Genomic DNA, 26739 nt, shown 5'->3' on the forward strand with positions numbered 1-26739 from the left:
GGCCTGCAATTTAGCTTCTTTTCTGGCTGTAGTTGGATAACTTCTAAGTATAGTGTAAAACAAGCTCTGAGCCGAACATAAATGAGGGTGATGAGAGAAAGAAAAGAAGCAGTCCTTTTATAGAAGGTACAGAAGATGGAAGTGACTCTCACAAATCCCATTATATATGTTAATGGCATGGGAATTCACAGTTACTACCTTTATGTCTGGCATGAGTCATACAAAGCATTATGGGAAAGAGAAAGGGGGAAGAACAAGATCACATTGATACATTAAGCCCCACTGGTAGCCATGTTGTGGAAAACAGGGTTAAATTACAAATAAAGCACTTAGAGTGATTTGAGGTGTTAAAATAGATCAGGAAACAAAGAGTAAAAAATAAACTGATTATTTTTTTTTAATTCTTGGGTGGAGTTTTCCTTTATTTAACACAGTAAAGGCACAAATTTGATTGGGTACTTCCTGCAGTTTTACTAGAAGTTTGTATGTGGGACTTTTTAACCCTTTGGTTTGGAAAGATCCATAAGCACTAACCCATGGTGAAGAGTCATTCCTAGAAGACAAATTTATGTCAGAACTTACCAGGTAATATTTTCTATACACCAATGGGCAGTGATGCAACATGGTCAGCAACCTCCGGGTGATAAACTGTTGTTACTGATAAAGACAAACATTAACATAAAATCAGCCATCAAGACCATCGAGTCTGGTTCCCTATGACCAGCTCTCTTTTGCTAGTACTTCTGGTAGAATGTGGTCTGCAAGACAGGAATGGGGACCTAAAAACTGCAAATGGAAGTGTAATGTGTGAAGACTGTATTGATCAAGAACAAAGAGCACAGCATACAAAATAAAAATCAGATTGCAAGCTGCAACTACTGCATGAAAAAAAAGTATGCTGCCAGAAATAAACTTCAAGTTCAAAATACCATTTTGTTGGAAGAGTGGCATGCATAACAGCACCAAGCACTTTCCTACTTGCCACAAATCTTTTTCAACAAATATAATGAGGACACATACAAAGTGTTGAAGGGTAACAATGGTTTCAAAGGTAATAAAACTAGCTTTGAATAGTAAAAATAGTCTGGTCTTGCGTCAGGTTAGCGCTTGGGCTGGATAATTGGAATATAATCAAAAAATGTGTGAGAGCACCCAAGCGTGAGCAGGCACAAATCCTCGTTGTATCAAATCAAGCAAAATGGATACCAGGCATATAGAATAAAAACAGTATTTAATCCACAGTCAACTAAGAGACAGACAGATGAGCGCTTTCGCAGTAATGCTTCTTCAGATCTATAACAGATTCATCAAGTGCTTTGACTATATATATTAGTTTCAATCAATGTTTAACAAATTAAATAATTAATAGCAAGGTTCACAAAGTTTTAGAGAGACATATAGCTTTGAATAGTATCCTGAGCATTTTCAAAAACTTACCATTGTCCTTGCCTTTTACAAATGCCTCCCACTCTCTGAACCACTGCATACTGATACAATATATTACAGATGGAGATTCCTCTGCTTGGAATGCTTTGTTTAACTGTGGAAGAGACAGAAACACAGACTGTTAGGAAATAAAGGTACCAGAGTTTTAGAGACATACATTATTAGGTTGTTGTAAATTATCTTGTAAAATTTAATTAGCTCTTAAAAGGAAAAGTACAGTTGTATAAAATCTTACCATAACAATAGATGTCCTTCTCTTCACTGTTGAAGTGTTCCATATGCAAGGGATCTCCCATCAAGGATAGCCTAATGTCCAGACAGTATATAAACATCTTTAGAGATTACAGGCATCATATGTCACATGTATGCTCCCAATACAAGGTGTAGGGCATAAAGGTGACGTGCAGATGCACACACCTCAGAATTGAAAAGTCCCAGGAAGAACAGGATGTCCCTGGGTACTAGGAGGAAAATGTCCATCCAGGAAGAGGAAAAGAAAATAATTCCTATCCAAGAGGAGAAGAAGAACATGACAGAGCAGACGGGGTAGGAGGAAGGCAGCAAATACTGCAACAATGAAAAGAAGGACATGTAATGTTATGGTAAGACTTTACACAACTGTACTATGTCCTTTCATATATGCCTTATGTAAGGCAGAGTACGAAAGCTCAAGAGGAAATTTGGGTAGAGGAAGGCACTCAACAGCCTTCTACAGACCCATACAGGACAGCCCTAGCTAAGCCGGCTCTTGCTCTGTACATAATATCCAACTTGCAATGCTTGATGAAGGTATGGACAGAAGTCCAAGTGGTAGCCTCAAGGATGGAATTGATATCTTGTTCTTTGAAAAAGGCACCAGAAGAAGCAACAGCTATGGTAGAATGAGTCTTAACAGAAAAGGAAAACCATTTATATTAAAAGAGCAAAAAGAAATGGCCTTAGGAATTCAAAAAATTTAGAAATTGCCAAATCCAAAGACCTGTGATGAAAGTAAACAAAAAGTTGCTCAGGTCTGTGAATAGCCTTAGACCTATCCAAATAATATCGTTGCTGTCTATGCAAATCCAAGGGGTGAAGAACCTTCTCACTGGCAGACTGCCCAGAAGGAAAAAGGGAAGGCAAATTAATAGACTGCTTAAGAGAAAACTCACTGACCACCTTGGGCATAAAAGAAGGATTATTGCGAAGAGACACTCTGTCCCTGTGAAAAACTAAAAAGAGAGAGACAGCCAAGACAGCCTGAAGCTTATATACTCTCTTAGCTGAATTAAGGGCTAAAAGAAGAACAGACTTCTAATTACAATGTTGCAAGGAAGGAGAAGCAGCAGGCTCAAAAGGAGCAAGAGTCAATTTTTCAAGAACAAAACTGAGGCCCTAGGAAGACAGAATAGACTTCCTGGCAGCCTGATAAGAAGGATGCCATTAAGAAATTGTTTGACTTCAAACATAGACACCAAAGGAAGAGTTAAGGGCAGACAAGCAGAAATTGCTGACAGGCAAGCTTTAACGGAAGAATGATAACCCAGCATGGAGTACATCACACAAAAAAGACAGAACTATGGGGAATCTGCACTGAAAAGGGATCTTGGTTCTGAGGGAGGCACCAGACAGAAAATACCTTCCATTTAGACAAATATGATTTCCTGGTAGTGAGTTTTCTGGTCTCATGCAGGACCCAAAGCATGACCTCAGAAAAGAGGTGTCTAAAAGTGATTAAAACCCTTATCACCCACAGTATGAGTTGAAGAGTGGATAAGTGGGGATAGATAAGAGACCCCTTGCTTTGTGCAAAAAGATCCACCTGGTGAGGTAACTTATGGTGATTGCCTTTAGCCAAGTGAAAAAGAATGGGGAAGAGATGCTGAATGGGCCAAAAGGGAGTCACCAGCAAGATTTTGGGGGACTCTTACTTGATCTTGTGCAGGACCCTTGGAAGCAGAGGAAGGGAAGGGAAGACGTACAGAAACATCCCTTTCCAAAGAAAAGACAGGGTGTCCACCTTCCAAGCCAGAGTACTTGGGATTCTGGAACAGAAGAAGGAGATTGTCTGTTCATAGAGGAGGCAAAAAGATCTACCTGAGGAAAACCCCACTGAAGGACAATGTCCAGAAACACATCTCTGTGAAGCAACCATTTGTCAGCCTGTGTGCGGGACCTGCTCAAATAGTCTACCACTACATTTTGCTCTGAGGGAAAGTAGACAGCTTGAAGAGTCACTTGATACTGGACAGCTAGATCCCAGCCCTGAAGAGTGAGACTGCAAAGGAGGTAGGACCATGTACACCTTTGCTTGTTGACATACCACATCACTGAGGTACTGTCTGTGAAAACTTTGAGGGTCCTGGGATGAAAGTGAGTATGAAAGGCCTGAAGAGCTTGGAAGGCAGCCCTCATCTCCTTGATGTTGACGTGGTCTGATATCTGATGAAGAGAAGGCCTGAAGAGCTTGGAGGACAGCCCTCATCTCCTTGATGTTGACATGGTCTGACATCTGATGAAGAGGACAGAGACCCTGGACCTTGAGAGAACTGAAGGAAGTTCCCCACCCCTGACTGAGTTATCCAAAAACAGCTCTTGAGTCAGGACTGGAGGTAGGAAAGGAAACCCTGGTATGACAGAAAGCTGATGAATCCACCACTGAAGTTCGAGCTTGACTTAGGAATGGTGGAAGCCATAAACCCAAGGACCCTGAGAAAATCCCTGGCCATGACATAAGCACGAGAAAGAAGAGACTAGAAAAAAAGTAATCAGAGATTGACAGCCTTGGGGGAAGGCAGGGATGCCAAAATGGGAATAGTCTGGATCTTGCAAAAAAGGTAAAATATGATACTGAGAAGGAACCAGGACTGACTTTTGAAAGTTTATGGTGAACCACAGGGTTTGCAGTAGGGAAACAAACTGGAAGTCATGAAGCAGAACCTCAGGGCATGAAGCCTGAATGAGCAGGTCATCCAAATAAGGAAAGATCAGAGCCTCTCTCTTCTTGCAAAAGGCAATGACCGGGGCGAGGCGTTTGGTGAATACCCTTGGGGCAGTAGAGACACCAAAGGGCAAACAGAGAACAGAAAATGCAAGAAAAAAAACAGAAAAATCCAGAAAATTCCTGAAAAGGGAATATGAAAGGTAGTTATCCTTGAGATCCAAGGATACCAGAAATGCCTGGAGAAGAAGAAGAGGGAACAAAGATTGCAGAGACAACATCCAAAAATAGGGTACCTTAGAAAGGTGTTGAACTGAGATCCAGAGCTAGTCTGCAGGTGTGTTCCTTCCTGGGGATCAGAAACATTCTGGAATAAAAACTCCTCCCTTCCTGGGCAGGGGGCACAACTTGAATGGTACCCTAGGTCAAAAGAGCATGAAGCACCTCTGGAAAGAAAGGAAGTTGTTTCCAAGGATGTTGAGGGATGCCCAGAAAGGGAGAAAGAGATTTCCACACCACGAAATATGTACCCCTGGTGGATGATGGACAGAAAAAATAGTTGTGTAAGAACTTACCATAATGATAGATCTCCTTCTCTTTGTTGCAGTATTCTTTACATAAGGGAGTTGCCTGCCCAGGCAACCCAACATCAGCCAGTAAACTAAAGTATTTTACTACCATAAGGTGTGCAACACATCTGACGTAGACTGCTACTGGATGCAGGCCATAAAAGTGACATACATGCACCTTCCTCAGAACTGAAGCCCCAGGCAGAGAGACAGTCCAAGGAATAGAGAATCAAGGGCATCCAAGAACAGAAGGGAATGGTGGATGAGGGTCGGATAGAATACTGCAACAGAGAAAAGAACAACATCTATCATTATGTTAAGTTCTTACACAACTATTCTATGTCCTTTATTCATCTGTTGCAGTACTCTTTACATGAGGGAGAATACTAAAGCTCACGCAAAAAGGGTAATGGAGGTAGGGGAAGAATTTTCTAGGAAACCATGAAGAATGGCCCTGGCAAATCCAGCCCTGGATCTGAAATATAATCCAGTTTGTAATGTTTGGTGAAAGTGTGAACGAAGGTCCAAGCTGCTGCTTCTAGAATGGAGTCGGTGTCTAGTCCTTTCAGGAAAGTCTCAGAAGAAGCCACTGCTCTTGTAGAGTGAGCCTTTATCGAACAGGGAAGGGATTTTCCATGGTAGGCATGGCAGAAAGAGATGGACTTGGACATACAGTTGGAAATGGTCTGTTTGGATACAGGCAATCCCAGAGCCCTAGGGTGGAAAGACACAAATAGTCTGATTTCATAAAAGGTTTAGTTTTGTGAAGGTAGAACTTGAGTTGTCTGTGCACATCAAGTGTATGTAGGATCCTCTCACTGTTGTTTTGAGGAGGGGAGAAAGGTCGGCAAACAAATGACCTGGTTTAAGGACAACTCGTTAACTACCTTTGGCATGAAAGAAAGATTGGTGCAAAGGGAAACCCTGTTTTTGTGGAAAACCAGGAAGGGGAGAGAACCCATCAGGGCCTGGAGTTCAGAGACCTGCCTGGCAGAGGTTATGGCCACCAGAACAGTTTTCCAGGTGCAGTGTTTAAGGGAGCTGGCTTGAAAGGCACTACAGTCAGTTTCTCTAGCATCAAGTTAACATCCTGGAGGGGGATTAGCTACAAGTCTCCTGGGAGGTGTAATGTGGAGGATGCCTTTGAGGAACTGTTTGGCCTCAAATCTGGAAGCTAAAGGAGGTGAAAGAGGCAGACATGAAGAGATAGCTGACAAATGTGCTTTTACTGAAGAGTAAGCCAATCCAGCACTGAGCAATTCACACAGATATGAAAGGGAAATCCACTGTAAACAGGTCCAGGTTTCTAGCAAGACACCAAATAGAAAATCTCTTCCATTTAGAAAGGGAAGATTTCCCTGTATTGGGTTTCCCTGGCCTCATATGCAGGACTTGAAGCACATCCTCAGAGAAAAGATGTTTAAAGGATATCAGGGCTTTATCACCCAGTTTCCAGGTGTGGGTGGATAAGGGAGCTCTTGTTCTGTGTGAGTAAGTCCACTTTGTGAGGTAATCTGTGATGATCGCCCATAGCTAGGTGCAAAAGAAGTGGGAACCAATGCCTTCTTGGCCAATAGGGAGTCACCAGCAAGATTTTTGGTCTGTCCTGTTAAATCTTCAGTAGAACTTTCAGAATGAGTGGTAGGGGAGGGAATGCATAAAGAAACTCCCCCTTCTAAGAAACTGATAGGGTGTCCACTTTCCATGCCTAAGGATGTGGTTCTCTGGCACAAAATGTTGGAAGTTGTTTGTTCAGAAGGGAAGCAAACAAGTCTATCTGAGGAATACTCCACTGATGAACTATGTCCAGGAATACATCCCTGTGAAGCATCCATTTGTGGGCCTGTGTTGTGGATCTGCTCAGTGTGTCTGCCACAAAGTTTTAACTGGAAGGGATGTAGATCATCTGAAGAGATATTTGTTGTCATGCCAGTTCCCAAACTTGCAAGGGTAATCTGCATAGGAGATAGAATCTTACCCCCCCCCCCGCTTGTTTACACACCACACAACCTATTTATTTTACATTTGTTGACCGGGCTAGTCTAACTGGATATCTGTCCATTTTCAGTAGCGGCCCGGGGAGAAAATCTCCACAATAATGTTATACAAATTTATATAATGACTAAGAAAAGACATAAGGGGATCATTTCCAAAAAATTGATTAAACATAGAAAAAAAACAGTTAGGCTTATCTAACATAATATGACAAAAAAATGACACAACTAAGCAAGAACATCTAGCTTAATATAAACAAGGATTGATACTAAAACAGAATTAGAGTAGTTAGAATGCAGAAGTTACAAAAGAAACTTATAAACTAGAAAAGGTTGGTTATGTCGAAAGTGTTTCAGTCAGGATTAGTACATGGGCATAGCCATTGTGAATTAAGGAAGGTTTTTAGTTGCTTTTTGAAAAGTGGAGTGGATGTCAGGGATGTTAGATTATTAGGAAGTTTGTTCCAAGAGTTTCCAATGGTGTTAGTAAAATAGAAGTTATGTTCTTACCATAACGTTCCATGTTAGTTGTCTTCTTCTCGCCTTCTTCTTGCTGGATGGGTTCGGAGCCAACCTCGGCTCCGACTCGGCCACTCTAAAAGCTCGAGAGTTGGTTCCACCGGCTCGAGGCTCCCCTTATATCCCACAATGCTAGGCGTGAGTTACCTCAGATCTCGTTTGTAAGCTAGGCCCAGCTTATAATAGTAACAGAATAACTATAAACAAAGTCCACCTCTATAAACCAGGGAGAAGAGAAGGGTGACCTACATCCTGATCCAGGAAAATATGCACAGCAGCATATACCTAAAGTAAGAGGTGGTAGAAAGAGAGGTCACAATCAAAACTCCTCTAGGTCTGTCCAGGCCAGGGGGAAGGAGGGTGGGACGCAAGAAGAAGGCGAGAAGAAGACAACTAACATGGAACGTTATGGTAAGAACATAACTTCTATATGTTAAGTTGTCTATCTCACCTTCATTCTTGCTGGATGGGACCGCCCCTAGCACCTTGTCCCGGTGGCCTAACGGAACAGACTCTTGAGAACAGTGGAACCAAAGTTAGCTCTATGCCTAGAAGCTAAATCCAACTTATAATGAGAAATGAAAGTGTGAGGAGTAGCCCAAGTAGCCGCTGCACAAATGGTGTCAATAGGCAGTCTGTCTTGGAAGGCTATAGAAGTAGCCAAAGCTCTGGTAGAATGGGCTTTAGGTTTGTTAGGCAGCTTTTGGTGTCTAATTTCATAAACAAGGGAAATCAGAGATGTTAGCCATCTAGATAATGATACCTTTGAAACTGAAAGTCCCTTTCTGCCTTCTGCATAAGAGACAAACAGCTGGTCAGATTTTCTGAATTGTTTGGTTCTATCCAAATAGTACCTTAACTGAAGATGAACATCTAGCCAATGCAATTTCTGTTCAGACCTGTTAGAATATTCTGGAAAAAACACAGGAAGGTCAATGCTTTGATTTAGGTTAGACGCCAAGGCTATCTTAGGTAAAAAGGACGGGTTGGTTCAGAAGATACCCTGTCCTTATGGAACAACAGATAAGGAGGTCGACAGCTGAGTGCATGAAGTTCAAACTCTTCTAGCTGAAGTAATAGCTACCAGAAAGAGTGTCTTCCATGATAGCAATTTTAAAGAACAGGAGGCTGCAGGTTCGAAAGGGGAAAGAATCAAAGAACTAAGAACTAAATTTAGGTCCCAAGGAGGAGGAGGATTTCTTATAGGAGGTCTGAGAAGAAAAACTCCTTCAAAAATGCTTTGCAAAGCTTGTGGGACATTATGGCAGACTCTGAAATGCCCACATGAAAGTTAGAAATAGCTGCCAATTGAACTTTAAGAGTAGATGGAGATGAACCTGCATGGAAGAGTTCAGCTAGAAAATCAAGGACCATTTGGATGGAAGCAGTGAAAGGATCTATGTCCCTTCCTTGAGCCCGATAGGCTAAACGTTTCCACTTACTCAAATAAATCTTCGAGTGGAAGATTTATGGAAGCTATCAAAATATCTCGGACAGAGTGAGATATTTGAGGAAGCCTGGCTAAGGTTGGAACTGGAGGAACCAAGCAGTGAGGTTCAGAGAGGGAAGGGAGCGATGAAACTGACCCGACTGATGGATCAAAAGATCTGGAACTAGGTCCAGATGCCAAGGTCGCTCAACAGAAAATCATGAAGAAAGGGGAACCAAACCTGTCGAGGCCAGTAAGGAGCAATGAGGATCAACGAGGCCTTCTGAGCGATAGCTTTCTGTATCACTTGAGAGATTAGTGGGAAGGGTGGAAATGCATACAGAAGTCCCCGGGCCAAACTTGGACTAGAGCGCCTCTGCTGGGTTGGCCTGGTAAAGGGAATAGGGTGAAATAATCTCTGCACTTGCTGTTTTGGGGAATAGCAAAAGGTCGCAGCAAGGCTGACCCCACTTGAGAAAAATTTCTCTCACAACAGAGTCTTTCAGAGACCACTCGTGAGGCATGAGGATAGCTCTGCTCAATTTGTCCGATTTGATTGGACTTCCGGGATGTGCGTTGCTATCAGAAACCGCTGAGAAGAAATCGCCCATTGCCACAGTCTGAGTGCTTCTCGACACAGGGGGTAGGACCTGGTTCCGCCTTGTTTGTTGATATACCACACTACAGACATATTGTCCGTCTGGATTGCTATCGTTCCCAAGGGAAGAGAGTCTTGAAGGGCTTGCAACGCTAAAAGCACTGCTCTCATCTCTAGAACATTTATGTGCAAGTGGCATTCGTCTGGTTGCCATGTGCCCTGGACAGTTCTGCCCTGATAATGCCCCCCCCACCAGATCAGGGAGGCGTCCGTTGTCAGAGTAGCAACCGGAGGGGAAGGGACAAAGGGTCTTCCCAACAAGAGCTGAGGGGAAGACATCCACCACAGAAGATGATTTTTGCATGTTTGCATAATCATGATGGTGTGGGACATCGGAAGTTGCTGGTATGACCATTGCGTGAAGAGCATCCATTGAAGGATTCTCATGTGGAATCTGGCTAATGGAAGCAGAGGTATGGCAGCCGCCATAATCCCCAACACTTTCAGAATTAACCTGGCTTTGATTCTGTTGCAGCTGAAGAGGAGCGAGACCAGTTTGTGTATGTCTGTTATTCTCTGATCTGTTAGTCTCGCAGACATGTTGACTGTGTCTAGATTTGCGCCTATGAAGGTAATAGTACGACAAGGCGACAAAACAGACTTTTCGCAATTTATTGAAATGCCTAAATTTTGACAAATGCGAAAGGTGTAGTCCCTGGCCAATATAAGAAGATGCTCGGTGGGAGCTGTGAGGAGCCAGTCGTCCAAATATGGAAACACCTGGAATCCTTGACGCCTCAGGTGAGAAGCTACCACTGCCATGCATTTGGTAAACACCGGGGCAGTGGTGAGACCAAAGGGCAGGGCCCTGAATTGAAAATGACTGGTTCCCAGCCTGAAGTGGAGGAATCTTCTGGAGCGCCTGTTCATTTTATGTGATAGTACGCATCCTGAAGGTCTATAGAGCACATCCAGTTTCCCTTTCCCAATAGGGGAAGGATGGACTGCAGCGTGACCATCCGAAATCTTGTTTTCTTGACTGACTTGTTCAAGATACTGAGATCCAAAATTGGTCTCCAGTCCCCTGTTTTCTTTGGAACTAAAAAGAACCTGGAGTAGATTCCGGATCCTTGCTGGTCTGCTGGAACTGGCTGTATTGCTCTTTTGCAAGCAGCTTTGAAATTTCCAAAGCTGCAAGATCCCTTTGAGCGGGTGGAACATCTGGAAGGGATTTTTTTGATTGGTTTGGAATGCGAACAAAGGGAATGGAATAGCCTTCGGAAATGATGGACTGTACCCATTTGTCTTGAGTCAGGGATAGCCAGGCTTCTGGGTACAGTGACAATCTTCCCCCGACTGCCTCCGAAGGTGGGCAGTCGGGCAACACCTCAGGGATGCTGAAAGGGCTTATCTGAGAAGGCTTCTCGATTGCCCTGGTTCTGCGGACCCCCCCTGCCTCTAGGGCGACGTCTACTGTTGTTGTTCCCCCCTCTGCCTCTGGCGGGGAACTGACTCTGTGTGTCAGGCGAAGTCCCTTGAGATTGTTTATGAACCACATTTTTCCACTTTTCTGGCCTTTGGGGTAAGGCCTAGAAGGAGTGGAGAAACGGACTCAGACGGCAGAAAGAGTCTTGCCATCTGTCTCGCACCTAGTCAAGGTTTCTTTCACTTGAGGACCAAAAAGAGATGATCCATCAAACGGGGAATTAGTGAATGACGTTTTAAAGGGGTCCGCAAAGTTGCATAGCCGCATCCAGGCATGCCTGCGTAAGGCCACACCTGTCCCTGCGGCCCTGCTCGCTCCATCAGCCGCATAAGAGAGGAATGCACATGGAGGAGTTAGCTATGGAGTTCAGGGTAGCCAGCTGAGTGTTCATCTTGTCCTGAAAACCCGCAGCCGTAGGATCCTTCAACATGTCACTCGCTTCTTTGATCAAGTCCCTTTGAAGATGAGTAAAATGGCATAGGTAATTCAGCGAACGCATAGCAAAGGTCGCTGATGAGAACATCCGCTTCCCGTACCTGTCCATAGACCTAGATTCTTTATTAGGGGGATGAACAGGCACTGAAGGATCAGCTAGTTCCTTCTTGGTGGCAGCAGCTACCACCATAGCATCCACAGAAACACTTTTTGTGAGAAATTGCTTGTCAGTTGGTGCTGTTATAAATTTGGAAGGTCTCCTGGGGGTAGGGTCCACTGAATCAGGAGCCGTCCAGGCCTTCTTTGCAACCACCTGCATGAGGGGATCAAAGGGGGGGGGACACCCAGGAGGTGGAAGGGCGAGAGCCAAACGCCTCAAGATACACAGATTCATCCTCCGAAGGGTTAAGGGCTGGCCAATTTCCCCTCTGTTTCAGGATCTCTAGGATGTCCGCAAAGGAGACATCTTCAGAAGGGGAACGGAGGGAACCCTCGGAATCCTCTAAATCTGTGTCAGAGGTGACGGACTCAGGTGAGTCTATGTGTTTCCTCTTACACTTTCTCTTCCGAGGGGGCTCTTCTGCCAAATCAGGAGAGGCCTCGAAGAGGATGAGATCCCCACAGGGGATTCCTGAGGAGCTGGCTCTCTGCGGTCTGGGATGAGGGAGTGAGTCGACTTGACCTGAGGCACCAAAGAGGGAGGGGCGGACGGAGCCGACTGTGGAGTTGAACCAGGTTCCAACACACTCCGCATGACCTCGAACGCACCCCTGTCAGGCAGAGCCAGAGGTCCCCGCCCAAAGCTAAAACCTCCCTCGGCACCGACAGTGATGGCTCCGAGGCCGGTGTCGGAGCTGAACTCACCAGCGCCGAAGCTCCGAGCGGGAGAGCGGGGTCGGACAAGGGTCCGATGCCACTCACCCCCTCGGAGCCGACGAGGGAAGTCCGGCGCCGAGATTCTTCTAAGGAAGAAATCGGAGCCGACGATGGAGCCGAAGACATCTGTATCGGCTCCGACGCTACCACAGTCTCGGTTCCAAAACGCCTCGGCTCCGAGCTCAACGGAGTCGGAGGAGGAATATAATGGGGGACAGGGTCAGGCATCGACTGATGAGTCAGGCTCTGAAGCATTTGGGCCAGTGCCTCGGACTTAAGAAGTCGACTCACTACCCTCTGAAGGTCATGGTCCGAAAGCCTCGATGACCTAGAAGAGTGAGATCTATGGCTCCGTTCAGACAGCAAGGGAGATGCTGGAGCCGAATGAACGGAGCCAAGGGACGGTGACCTGGACCTCTTTCTAGATGTCGGTTCCGAAGGTCTAGTCGGAACCGACAAAGGAATTTCCAATACCTCGGCTCCAGCCGGAGCCGAGGAAATCACAGAAACTACAGTCTGAGACTCATCGGCTCCAGTCGGAGCCGATGTAGACGGAGGTTTCGAAGCCTTAGGCCTCGGCTCAGATGCTGGAGCCGAAGACCTAGAAGCCTTGGAGGGTTTTCCCGAAGGAACAGAAAGGGAACCCTCAGGCTTAAGTAAACCTCTTAAAATAAGTTTATTTTTTCTTTCCTGCAGGACTCTGGGGCTGAAGCCATGGCAAACAGCACAAGAGTCATGCAGGTGTAAAGGTCCCAGGCAGTACACACAAGAAGTGTGACCGTCTGTCAGAGACATTTTCTGACAGCACGAGTCACACTTCTTGAAGCCTGAGACCTTCGATTCCTTGGACATAACAAGGAACAAGTGTAACCACACACAAATACAAGCACACCGATTACACTTAAAAAACTAAAAATAGAAATTAAACTAAGAATTTAGTTGTTTAATGTATAAATTCCCTACAAAAGACACACACACTCCAAGGGAATGGGAGGGCCCGAAGGCCTAAGGGAAGAACTATAAGTTCTTAGGTAAAAAATTAAAGAAAAACTAGAATAAAGGGATAATAGACCTTAAAGGTAAGGGGAAACTGTATGGAAAAACTAAATTAAAGGGTTTAAACTCAACTTTTTAAAACTAGTTCCTACACTAACCTGAAGCCGGTGAAGCAACACGTCTCGATAGCTGTAGCGGCAAACGAGATCTGAGGTAACTCACGCCTAGCATTGTGGGATATAAGGGGAGCCTCGAGCCGGTGGAACCAACTCTCGAGCTTTTAGAGTGGCCGAGTCAGAGCCGAGGTCGGCTCCGAACCCATCCAGCAAGAATGAAGGCGAGATAGACAACTTAACATTAGGCAATTACCAGATTTATTACTGGATTTAAGGGAAGCAACTAGTAACTTATTAGCTGAGCATAGGGTTCTCAGATTTTTATATGGGTTGATAAGGTGAGACAGTATGGGAGTATTTGTGGGATGATACAAGGTCTTGTGGGTGATAGTTAATTGCTGAAGAAGAAGCTGGTTTTGCAGCTCCAACCATCCTAGTTTTTTTAGATTTTGGCAATGGTGAGTTCGGAATGGAGAACTAGTGGCAAATCTGGCAATGTTATTATATGAAGTGGCCAGCTTATTGAGACTGTTTTGGGATAGATTAGTGTAATATGGGGAGGCATAGAGAAGGGTGGAGATTAGGTGTGTTTGGGCAATAGTAGTCCTGGCAGTCAGTGTAAGGAAGGGTTTTAGCCTATAGAGGAAACCAAGTTTTCTATTAACTGATTTGATGGTTAAGTTTATGTGTGAGTCAAAGTTAAGACTATGATCAATTGTTACACCTAAAGGTTTAGTAGTTGTGTCAGGTACTATTACAGTGCCATTATTTGATACAACTGTGAAATTTATAGGGGGTGACTTCTGAGTAGGGGTAAACAGTAGAAATTTAGTTTTTTTAGGATTTAGGAGGAGACAGCATTTATAGAACCAGTTCTCAACTAAGGTAAACACTTTTTGGGTGCTAGACTGCAGTTCAGCAGAAGATGCTGTGGCACAGATTAATGTCGAGTCGTCAGCATATTGTATGCAGGTGGTTTGAGGTAGGGATGTTTTCAGATCATTGATGAAAATAGAAAAGAGGAGGGGTCCCAAAATAGAGCCTTGAGGGACTCCCAGGGAGATAGGGAGCAGTGTTGAAAGGTTATTGCCCCAGAGGACTGCTTGTTGTCTATTTCCTAGATAGGATTTAAACCATTTGACTTCCTGAGTGTCAACTGAAAGTGAAGTAACTATATCTAACATTAAATGATGATTCACCATGTCAAAGGCTTTGGAGGGGTCTAGAAGGAGAGCAAGTTGTTGTTACGATTTTTATTAATTGAGTCAGAAAAGGATAGGAGCGCAGTTGTAGTACTATGAAATGGCCTAAAGCCATGCTGGCAGTCAGCTAATAGATTATTTTGGAGGAGATGATCAAGTAGTTCCCGGTGAATGCATATCTCCATGATTTTTGCCAATGGGGAAAGTAGAGCTATGGGACGGAAGTTAGAGAGTTCAGTTGAGTTACCTCCCTTATGTAGTGGGATAATATGTGAGACATTCCAAAGAGATGGTATAGAGCCTTCTGTAATGGTTCTGTTTACTAAGATGGAGACAGGGTAAGCAAGTACTCCAGCTGCAATTTGCAGAAATTCAGATGGAAGGAGGTCAGCTGAAGGAGTACATGGTTTTAGTTTGTGAAGCAGGGTATGGGTGAGAGAGGTTGGAACAGACTGTATTTGAAGGGCAGGAGGTAAATAGGTTCATAGGTTTATACTAGGCTATCTGCCCTAAGGCATTTATAAGCCTAGCCCAAAGTTATGTGGCTTACGCCACCCCTTATATGAAAAAATACTGTACCCATTAGTTTGTTGTGCCTCTGTCCAGCAGTGACACAGAGATGATTCCCGGGGTAAACCTACGATCTCCCATCCACAGGTCAAGATTTCTCTTGAACAGAGGTTAGAGAGAGTGTCTTAGAGATGCTGGCAGGTGATCAGGCATTTGCTAATGAATGGATTGTTTCAGCAAAAATTTTATTAAAGGAATCGGCAATTTGGCTGGGACAATTCTGAGTCAAATTAGATGGGGTTGGAGTTTTGGAGTCCCCTGGGTGGAGTAGGCTATTTATACTTGACCAGAATTTTTGTGGGTTTTGATATTGGGCTTGCTGGAGTTTATGGTAATAGTTTTTTTATCTACGAGTATTCATTTTTTGTAGCATTTCTCAGCTGTCGAAAGATTTCATGATCAGACGGGTTTTTAGTATTTCTCCAATTAGACCAGATTCTGTTTCTTTGAAGCATTTTTTGCCTAGTCTCCTTTGTGAGCCAAGGTGCAGGTTTGTTCTTAGTTCTGATAGTCCATAACGGGGCATGGTGTTCTAGGATTTGGAGGAATTCATTATTAAAGTAAGAGACTGTTTTGTCAAGAGTTAGGTATTTAAGGGGTGACCAATTGGAGGCTTTGAGTTTGGCTTGGAAGCTAGCTGGGTTGAAGTTTTTTTTTATTACGGATAGTTCTGAAGATTGTTTGGTTGGGTATAATGTTTTTTGTCTAGTTATAAAAGTAAGAGAATGGTCACTGATATCATCAGGAAGTACACCTGTTTTATAATAGAAGGGATTACTGTTAACTAGTATCCAGTCTAAGGTGGCTTGCTTATTGCTTGGTTTATGGGTTCTGGTAGGGGAGATGATGGTTTGATTGAAGCCATAAAGGTTTATGTGAGTTGATGGTTTGACAGAGTTACAACAGATCCAGTCAATGTTAAAGTCTCCAAGGAGTATGGTTTCTTGTGAGTAGGATGTGGAGAGCCAGTTGAGGACATTTTCAAGAGTATAAATTTGTTGCCTGGGGGGATATAGGAGCAAATTATATATAATGATTTATTAGTGTTTATCTGTAGCTTAGAGATTAGAATTTCACCATTACTGGGTGTGGGAGGTTGACTATCAAGTGATATAATCTGTAATTGAGATTTATATAGTATTGCTACCCCACCACCCTTTTTATTTAGATGGTCAGATCTCAGTATGTTATAACCTGGTGGGATTATATCATTGTCCTTAGTTGCTGGTTTAAGGCACGTTTCTGTAAGACATAGGATATCAAAAGAGTGTACATCTAGCAGGGCATGAAGTTGGGTTATTTTATTATTTAGCTACGTATATTGAGGTGGCCTATGAGAAGAGAGTTATGGGTACTAGTGAAGATATGAGAAGTGATGGGATGGTCAGAATGGGCATCATGGATGGTATTGTTTGGACCTGGGTTAGGATGAATATCACCATGTAGTAGTAGGGGCTATAGAGGGCTATGAAGGTGTTTCAAAAGTTTACAGATAATAGGGATTTGTTTTCTAGTGTGGGGATACTTAATATGAGTTGTTCTATGAAATTGTGGTAGAAGGTAGGATGATGAGGATGTTATGTTAATGTGGGTTTGTGAGGCTAGAGGAGTGATAGAAGTTGTTTGTATTAAGGGGAGATGAAATCTAGTAAGGCTAACATATTCATAGTAAGTAAGATAATGGGACAAAAACAGGGGGGAAAGAACAGTGAGAAAGAAAGGCCCATTATAGAGCCCAGGCCTGCATAAAATAGCCATAGCTGGGAGATATGAGATAAAATAGATAGGAAGTTAAAGGGTGGAGTTGTTAATGGGAAAATTAGGTAGAGGGAGGTAGCAGGTGATGATAGGTAATTAAATGAGATAGAGAGAGCAATTGGTTAATAAAGGATGGAGGTGTGGCTGGAGATGTATAACGTTAAGTGCACTGGGGGTGGGTGAGATTTGGGGGTAGGGTAGAGGAGCGGAGTGAGCCCACAGGGCGAACGGAGCAGGCTAGAGCAAGTGAGGAATAGGTAAAATCTAGAAAATCTGTACTTTCAATGATATAACCCATAAAGTCCCACAATTCTGTCTCATCACCATCCCATAAGATAATAATGTCGTCCAAGTAACAGCCATAGTATTTCCAATATTTAGTGAAAGGGATGTTAAGGACAAATTCTCTTTCCCAAAGGCTAGGACAATGTTGGCAAAAATTGGGGCACAAATGGCTCCCACTTTGACGCCATTACATTGTTTAAAATACTGTTCTTCAAATACTATGACATTAGTATCCAAAACTAGTTCCATAAGGATTCTAAATGTTAAGATACGAATGTGACTGAACTGTGTATGTTGGCAAAGATATGAATAAAACCACTCTATTCCTGTCTCGTGGGTATCACCAAGAATAAATCTCTGATATCAAGGGTGACAAACAGAAGATCATCGGTGTACATGTTACTGTTAATTTTTCTTAGAAAATCCCAAGAGTCTTTAATAACCCATGCACAATCATCCAATACATTCTTAAGTTGACCGTCCAAGAACTTAACAATAAAATATGTTTTTGATGCTTTTGCATTAACTCTGGGCCTTAAAGGGGGATCTACAAGATCTTGATGAATTTTTGGTGTTCCAAAGATTGTGGGTGCCTTTGGACACCTCACTTGCATGAATAGGTGTTCTTCCATAGTTATTTGCCTCTTCAATAACAATTCTTCTAACATCATGTCCACTTTCCTATACAAAATGTTTTCCTCATTTAGACTTATTTCACAATAAGTGTCCATATATATAACAGTGTGAACATTTTATCAATATATGTACAGGTGTTCATAATCACTCGTCCGCTCCTTTATCAGGCTTCATAGCTCTAATCTGCTTGTTGTTGGTAATTTCACTCAAAGGTTTCCTCTCTTCCCTATCCAGATTGTCCCTTCCTGTGTGCATCCTTTTAGCTTTAAATAACTTTCTTATATCAATTTCACACATTTTTCAAAGGTTTGTACTACAGAATGTAGGGGAGGGTTAAACAAACTGGTCTTTTTGGGTCTATATTAGAACATCGAAGTTTTAAAATTTGATGTCCTAATATAGACCCGGTCTTTTTACATATTTTTTCATCAATGGGAATCAAATCTGCCCCCTTAAAATAAAAATCAAAGTTTAGTTTCAGGGTGTATTATTTAAGATTAATTAGTACATCATCCAGCCTTGCATTTCTACTAGGCAGATAAGACAGCTCTTTGTCAAAAATGTCAGCAATCTTCCTATCATATACAACATTGCTGTAATTGTAAATGTTAAAATCACCACTTACATTCCTTAAAACACAATAAGAACAACCATTAACAATACTTAATTCATTAATTTGTGCATTTATTTGTACATTTTCCCTTTCCCTCTGTGGGGCATTGATTGCCTGTATTTGTAACTGTAATAACCCCCACCCCCTCTCTGATTCTTCAGTCGCTTGGACCTCCTCAAAGGGGGGAATACTACAGGGTCATTCGTAAATTCACTAACACCATATCGATCATCATTGGAGTTAAAATTACTTTGTCCATCACTATTGTCATTTCTCATATGTCTATCTAGAGGGGGTAGGGGATAAGCTCTGTGTTGTGCATATTCCCTTTCATCTCTGTTAAGTTTATTTTTCCTTATCTTTAAATCGTTAATATATGCATCTACCCTCTAAAAAAGTCTCATGTAATCCTGTTGCTTAGACTCAAAAAGCAAATCTAACTGAATGTCAGTGTCCACTTTTTTAATTTTAGTTAACAAGTCTGTCATTTTCCTATCACTGTCTCGGATGAGACATTCTAAAAGTTCACATCCAGATCTGTTGAAAAGCTGGACAAGTTCAACATGTAGAATAGAATCCCTTACCAGCCCCGATGGGAACTTCCACATCCAAAGGCCCTTAGGAACATTCCCAGTCTGTACACATTCTGTTAAATAATTATTTTCAAGTTGGAGTTTGCGAAAATCCAAAAGTAACGATGCAAAGTTTTTAATTTGTTCATTCAATGTGCCGTTCTTCTGGCCAGAATGGCATACGGGTTAAAAACACTATTCTCCATCCCCTTCCAACCACTGACTTAGTGAGTTACTTCCATTATAGGAGAATACACCTGTCATGGTCTCTAGGTTTAATCCTGTATGCAAATTTTGGCTTACCGATTGGCTGGAGCTTGTGAAAGGTTGACGCTGAGCTGGTGTAATGCTAGGGGAGCCGTTTTCATCTTCCATGTTGGACCCACTCAGATTTCCAAACTGAGAAGTGCTAAAATTAGCTGGCTGTTGGGTTAACTTTTCCATAAGTTGTACCAGGTTGCCTACTGTACAATTAGGAGTTTGCAATGATATTGCAAGTGACCCCATTGTAAGTGAATCCAAGTCCTTAGTTCCTTCCATAATATGAAGCACTCCAAACCACGAAGAAGAGACCCAGACAAACTATAAAACAAACGTGAGGAACCAGACCAAGAATCACACAATGCTGTTTATTAAGCACTTTCGTCTCATAAGTGGAAACTTCATCAGAATGAATTCAAAACCAGACAACTCAGCTTATATCCCTGAAGTTAGAAACATAGTTAATTGATTAATTACTTAATTGCTGACATCATATCTTTCTTAATACCATTCACTTGAACAAAACCAGTATCTACTAAAATGATACAAAACATAATACAATACTGTGGTGCATACTAAAGAATCTTAAAACATAAATTATGTTTTATGGGCCATTTCTATCCATTGTTAGGTGACACGAGGAGTCTAGAGAACAATAGCAAAGGCACAATTACGACCATGTTTACAAAATCTGCTATTTTTAGTTATAACAACCAGTTCAATGAAGTCAGGGAAATATTACAACATAACTGGAATCTGTTTGGCACCAGCCACGACTTTTTGGAGATGTTGGGGAAAAGTCCCAGAATTGTATACAAAAGGACACCACTATAAAAAATATGTTAGGTTAAAAAAGGACAATGAGCAGGAGGGACGAATGACAAAGTGTGGCTTTTGCCTACAGTGTAAATATATGATTGAAGGGAATGAGGTAGAAATGCCTAATTATGGTAAATATGTGCTTAGAAAGAAATTTTCCTGTAGTAGCAAGGCAGTAGTATATCTTGCCTTGTGTTCAAAATGTTTAGGGTTTTACACTGGGAAGACCATTAATGCCCTTAGAAGCAGAGTTTATCAACGCTATTATGACATCAATAAACGTGAAACCAAAAATGCCTTAGCCATGCACATTTTGAATAATGACGGTCATGATTTTAAATTTATAGTTTTAGAGCAGGTAGTATTAGGGGACAGAGGAGGGCCCCTGAATGATTTTTTAGAATTGAGTGAACTTAGATGCCACAGAACCACCTGGGTTGAACAGTACCATTTCTATAAATCCTATCCTAAGATTAAAAGCTGAAGGTTTTATATAGAAAGGGCATTTGTAACTGTCATTTTTAACAAATGTTGTTTTATTAATATATATTTTTTGTTCAGCACATAAAAATAGAAGTTATGTCCTTACCATAACGTTCCATGTGGAGTGTTCATCTCGCCTTTGTTCTTACACATGGGTTCGGAGCCGATCCTCGGCTCCGTGTCGGCCGCTTGCAAGCTCTGCATCGAGAAGAAGCTCGAGACAATCTAATACCCACAATCCCCCTCTACCTTTACCTCAGATCTAGTTTGCAAGCAAACCAGTCTCTAGAGAGAGAGCACACTCATGCTTACATCACATATGCACAGACCTAAGAGTCTATATATAACATATATACAGAGACATACACATATATATACATGTCAATATGTACACAACATCTGCAAAGCAGAAGCAGAATGCTCCAGGCCAGGCACCAAAAGAACGTTCTTCTTAAGGGCGGGAGGGTGGGAATGTAAGAACAAAGGCGAGATGAACACTCCACATGGAACGTTATGGTAAGGACATAACTTCTATATGTGATAGTGTTCAATCTCGCCGTTTGTTCTTACACATGGGTAGCGTCCCTAGCTCCTTGTTCCTGAGGAACTCACGGAAGGACGTTCTTGAGCACAGTGGAACCAAAGGTTGCCCTGTCCCTAGAAACCTTGTCTACCTTATAATGAGAAATGAACGTATGTGGCTTAGACCAAGTAGCAGCCGCACAAATAGCGTCTAGTGGTAGGCGGGCTGCATGAGCCAGAGATGTAGATACTGACCTTGTGGAATGTCCTTTGGGTTTGTGTAAAAGAGTTTGATTTGAAGAATCATAGGCATAAATTATACAATCCGTTAACCATTTAGAAAGAGTTCTTTTGGTAACCGCCAATCCTTTCCTGTTATCAGCAAAGGCCACAAAAAGTTGATCAGTTTTTCTGTGATCTTTTGTTCTATCCAAGTAAAACCTTAGTTGTCTGTGAACATCTAATTTGTGCAACATATACTCCATTTTGTTGGAGTGATTTTTGAAGAAAGTGGGTAATTCAATGGACTGATTAATATTGCTAATAGAACAAACTTTAGGGAGGAAGGATGAATTAGTTCGAAGAGAAACTCTGTCAGAGTGAAAGATCAAATAAAGGTGCTTGATGGAGAGAGCTTGAAGTTCAGATACTTGCCTGGCAGATGTAATGGCTACCAAAAAGAGAGTCTTCCAGGACAAAAATTTTAATGGGCAAGAGGAGGCTGGTTCAAAGGGGGGCAACATTAATTTAGATAACAACAAGTTTAGACTCCAAGGTGACGTAGGAGATCTAATTGGTGGTCTAATATGAAAACTCCTTTAAAAGGCCTTACAAAGTCTGTGGGCCATAACAGGAGCCCCAGATTCTTCCACATGGAAATTAGAGATGGCAGCCAATTGAACTCTTAGTGTGGCAGGAGAAGCACCCTGATGGAACAATTCCGTTAAAAACTCTAAAATTTTATTCAAAGGAGCTATAAAAGGATCCACTTGCTGTGTATTCGCCCAGAATACAAATCGCTTCCATTTACTAGAATATGTTTTAGTAGTGGAAGCTTTATGAGAAGCCACCAATATATTCTGAACTGCCGTGAAGAAGATCAGACCTGGCTAAGGTGGGAATTGGAGCAGCCAAACTGCTAGATGGAGGGACAAGAGCGCGGGATGGGGAGCCCCTGATGAGTGAGTCAATAGATCTGGCTCTGGGTCCAGGATCCAGGGTCCCCGAATGCAGTGTGTCTTCAGGAAGGGAAACCAAATTTGACGAGGCCAGAATGGGGCAATGAGGATTATTGTCCTGTGTAGGTTTCTGGCTTTCTGGAGAAACTTTGATATCAGGGGAAATGGAGGAAATGCGTACAGGAGTCCCGGGGGCCAATCGTGAACCAGTGCGTCCCTGGGGACTTCCCCTGGAGGAGGTAATAGGGCAAAGTAGCTCCTGCATTTGGCGTTCATTGGAGACGCAAACAGATCGCAGGAAGGCTGGCCCCACGTGCGAAAAATTTTCTTCGCCACTGACTGTTTCAGGGACCACTCGTGCGGTAACAGAATTGCTCTGCTCAGCCTGTCGGCTATGACGTTGGATGACCCCGGGATGTGCGCTGCTATTAGAAAGCGACCCGTGGACTCCGCCCATTGCCAGATTCTCATGGCCTCTCTGCATAGCTGATAGGACTTGGTTCCCCCTTGCTTGTTTATGTACCAGACTACCGACATGTTGTCTGTCTGAACTGCAATAGTTCCCAGAGGAAGAAGGGGAGCAAAGTGTTGCAACGCTAGAAACACTGCCCTCAACTCTAGAACATTGATGTGCAGATTGTACTCCAAATTGGTCCATTCGCCTTGGACTGTCTGTCCCTGAAAGATGCCCCCCCACCCTATCAGGGAAGCATCCGTGGTCACCGTAACTGTAGGCGTGGGTAGCACAAATGGTCTCCCCTTGGAAAGGTTGCACGTTTGAAGCCACCAGTTTAGGTGTGTTTTGCATGTGTTCGTTATAAGGATCTCGTGTGTTAGAGGTAGCTGTTGGAACGACCATTGTGCAAACAGTAGCCATTGCAGGACTCTCATGTGCAGCCTTCCCAAGGGTATTGCAATAAGAGAAGCTGACATGAGTCCCAAAACCTTCAGTACCAGTTTTGCTGGAGATTTCCTGGACAAGAGAAGAAGACGTATGTGAGTCTGAAGTGATAGTATCCTTTCTGGAGGAAGTTTTAGAATTAACTGACGAGTGTTTAATTCCGCTCCTATGAACAAGATACTCTGTGAAGGCTGAAGTAAGGATTTTCCGAAGTTTACGGAAATTCCTAGGTGAACACACAGTTGAAGAGTATAGTCTCTGGCCTGTACTAGTTGACGCTGGGTGGTGGCAGAAAGGAGCCAGTCGTCCAGATACGGAAACACCTGGAATCCTAGGCGTCTCAAGTGAGACTCTACCACTGCCATGCATTTGGTGAAGACCCTGGGGGCTGAGGTCAGACCAAAGGGCAGGGCTCGAAATTGAAAATGACTGGCCCCCAGCCAGAAGCGCAAATGATCTCTGGATGCCCTGGCCATTTTGATGTGGTAGTATGCATCCTCCAGATCTATTGAGCACATCCAGTCGTCCTGCTGTAAGAATGGAAGGATCGATTGAAGCGTGACCATTCGGAACTTTTCTTTCTTGACGAAGGTATTGAGGTTGCTTAGGTCCAGGATGGGCCTCCAGTCCCCTGTTTTCTTTGGAACTAAAAAGAACCTTGAGTAAGTCCCGAATCCTTGCTGGTCCGCTGGGACCGGTTGGATGACTCTTTTTTCTAGCAGCTTTGAAATTTCTATAGCTGCCGGCTCTCGCAGATGGGGCGGTACATCTGGGAGTCTTTTCTTTGGAATGGGATGGGATAGAAAGGGTATGCTGTAACCTCTGGTAACCACGCTTTTTACCCACTTGTCTGTAGTTATATTTTGCCAGGCCTGAGGGTATAAAGCTAAGCGACCCCGACTGCCTCCAGAGCAGGACAGTCGGGCCTCCTCTCAGGAGTGCTGGAAAGGTTTACCAGGGAGTGTATCCCTGTCACCTTGATGCTGCGGACCCCCTCTGCCGCCAGGGTGACGTCTTCCACCTCTGCCCCCTCCTCTGCCTCTAGAAGGGGCATCACCCTGTGTGCCTGGGAAAGATCCTTGGGGTTTTCGAAACCACATTTTTCCACCACGTTGCCCTTTGGGGTACGGTCTGGTTGGGGTGGAAAAACGGACTCCGACAGCAGACAGAGTCTTTCCCTCCTGTTCACACTGGGTAAGGGTCTCCTTTACTTTTGGGCCAAAGAGAGTGGCACCATCAAATGGGACGTTAGTAAAGGAAGACTTGAAGGCTTCCGCAAATGAACATAAGCGCATCCAGGATTGTCTGCGAAGAGCAATCGCTGAAGCTGCTGCCCTACTCGACCCTTCGGCTGCGTAGGAAATCAGCCTCATGGACGAGTTCACAATGGATGTAAGGGTATTAAGTTGCGCTGTCACTTTCTCTGAGACAGCAGCATCTGTAGTACCCTGGAGGGTATCTCCCAACTCTTTGATTAGATCCCTCTGTAGACGTGTAAAATGGGTCAAATAGTTCAGGGATCGCATGGAAAAAGCCGCTGAACTAAAAATGCGCTTCCCGTACCTGTCCATAGTCCTAGAATCTTTATTAGGGGGATGGACAGATGAGGAAGATTCCGACATCTCCTTTTTCGTGGCCGCTGCCACCACCATAGCGTCCACTGGAACTCCCTTTGTTAAGTAGGTCTTGTCCTGAGGTGCAGTTATGTATTTATTGGGTTTCCTTGGGACTGGTTCCACTGTGTCAGGAGCCTCCCACGCCCTTCGAGCAATTAGTTCCATTAATTCGTCGAAGGGCAGAGTGACCCAGGAGGAAGAAGGGCGAGCACCAAATGCCTTCAGCAAAACTGACTTATCCTCAGAAGGGGGAAGGGACTGCCAGTCACCTCTCTGTTTCAGGATCTCCAATATGTCCGAAAAAGAGACATCTTCTGAAGGTGACTTAGGGGACCCTTCTGACTCATCTAAGTCAGTATCAGATGTCAAGGATTCTTGTGGAGAATCCAAGTGTCTCCTCTTACACAATCTTTTCCTATTGACTTCTTCGTGGGGAGCATCCGAAGAAGCCTCCGAGGAAGAGGGGGCACCCTCCAGGGTGGCTGAGACACTGGTGCTCGACGCTTGGATGTGGCCGTGGGTGCAGAGGAGGATAACGGCCCTTTATGGGGAGGAGAGGTTGCTTCCACTGATGTGGTTGTCTGGGTAGACAACACCTTCCTCATTAGGTCGAACGCCCCCGGGTCCCGCATCGAAGAATCTCCCGGTTCCGAAGAAATGGGAAGAATCCCCGAAACAGGCACCGAAGGCATCGACCCCGAGGACGGAGCCGAATCGATCCGCGCCGAGGCCCCGAGGGGAAGAGTCGGAACCGAAACGTCGGTTCGACTCTCGGCCCCGGAACCAAGGACAGACCGTCGGCTCCGAGACTCCGGTATCGGGTCCGACGGAGTCGAGGTGAGAGGAACAGACCGAGAAAAGGACGGTTCTGGACCCGAGGGCTCCACAATCAGAAGATCAACCTCTTCCGGCTCCAAAGACTGAACAGGTCTCGGAGGAGGAATGGATGGAGATACTGGGAGGCCTTCAAGTTTCGACACCAACTGGGTGGAAACTGAAATAAGTTTGGACAGGGCCGAATGCTCCAATAACTTCTGCACCACACGATCCACATCGACATCGGAGAGTTTGGAAGAACGGGTCGAAGGAACCGAAGACGGAGCCGACCTCAATAAAGTCGAAGGAGGGAGCTCCATCACCGGTTCCAAGACTCGAGGCTCAGGAACCGACACCAGTTGAACACTCGGCCCTGAAGTCTGTGGAACCGGTGATCTAACTTTACCCGAAGAGCTCGGAGCCGATGACTTGGGCTCCGACGTCTTCGATTCCTTCGAGGATTTCGATGCCTGGTCAGAAGCATCCAGAGCCTCCTGAAAAGAAGGTTTTAATAAACCTCTATCCATGAGTTTCCTCGCCTATCTGTCATGACCCTCCCACTAAAAGAGTGACAGATAGAACAGTCCTCTTGTAAGTGGAGAGGGCCAAGGCAGTAGACGCAGGAACTATGGTTGTCAGTCACTGACATTTTTTGGCCACACTGACAACGCTTAAAACCTGATTTTACTTTATCAGACATTTTACAAGTAAGAGTCAAGTCCAGTAAATTAGTCAAATCCGGTGAAAAAGTGTCAAGTCCGATTTAAATGTCAAGTCCGTTCAAATTTAAGAAGGGTTGGTAGGCCCCGAAAAACTCTAACCGATTAATAAAAATAACGGTACCGAGAATTTAACCTACACAAACACACATACACTCAGTATATCAACTAATCCTATTCTGTTATCAAAGAGAACAAATTATTCAATAAAATATAACAAAATAAGTTATATCTTAACTTAAGATGCTCGAGCTAGCTCCCAGCGATGCGAACGCAGCAGCGGCAAACTAGATCTGAGGTAAAGGTAGAGGGGGATTGTGGGTATTAGATTGTCTCGAGCTTCTTCTCGATGCAGAGCTTGCAAGCGGCCGACACGGAGCCGAGGATCGGCTCCGAACCCATGT

The 26739-nt window shown here is 43.8% G+C and overlaps 1 protein-coding gene across 5 annotated transcripts in view; it reads right to left on the reverse strand.

The window, feature by feature from the left end:
• Positions 1–26739, reverse strand: part of USP20 (ubiquitin specific peptidase 20) — a 5014215-nt gene that overhangs the window by 710286 nt on the left and 4277190 nt on the right. For all 5 annotated transcript variants that reach the window (XM_044058629.1, XM_044058630.1, XM_044058628.1 and 2 more), the window contains one exon: positions 1438–1540. In XM_044058629.1, coding sequence (XP_043914564.1) covers positions 1438–1540 — 103 coding nt within the window. The remainder of the gene's footprint in view (positions 1–1437; positions 1541–26739) is intronic.

Source organism: Protopterus annectens, chromosome 16.part0 (assembly GCF_019279795.1).
Source record: "Protopterus annectens isolate FY-2018-M chromosome 16.part0, PAN1.0, whole genome shotgun sequence".
Classification (NCBI taxonomy): domain Eukaryota; kingdom Metazoa; phylum Chordata; order Ceratodontiformes; family Protopteridae; genus Protopterus; species Protopterus annectens.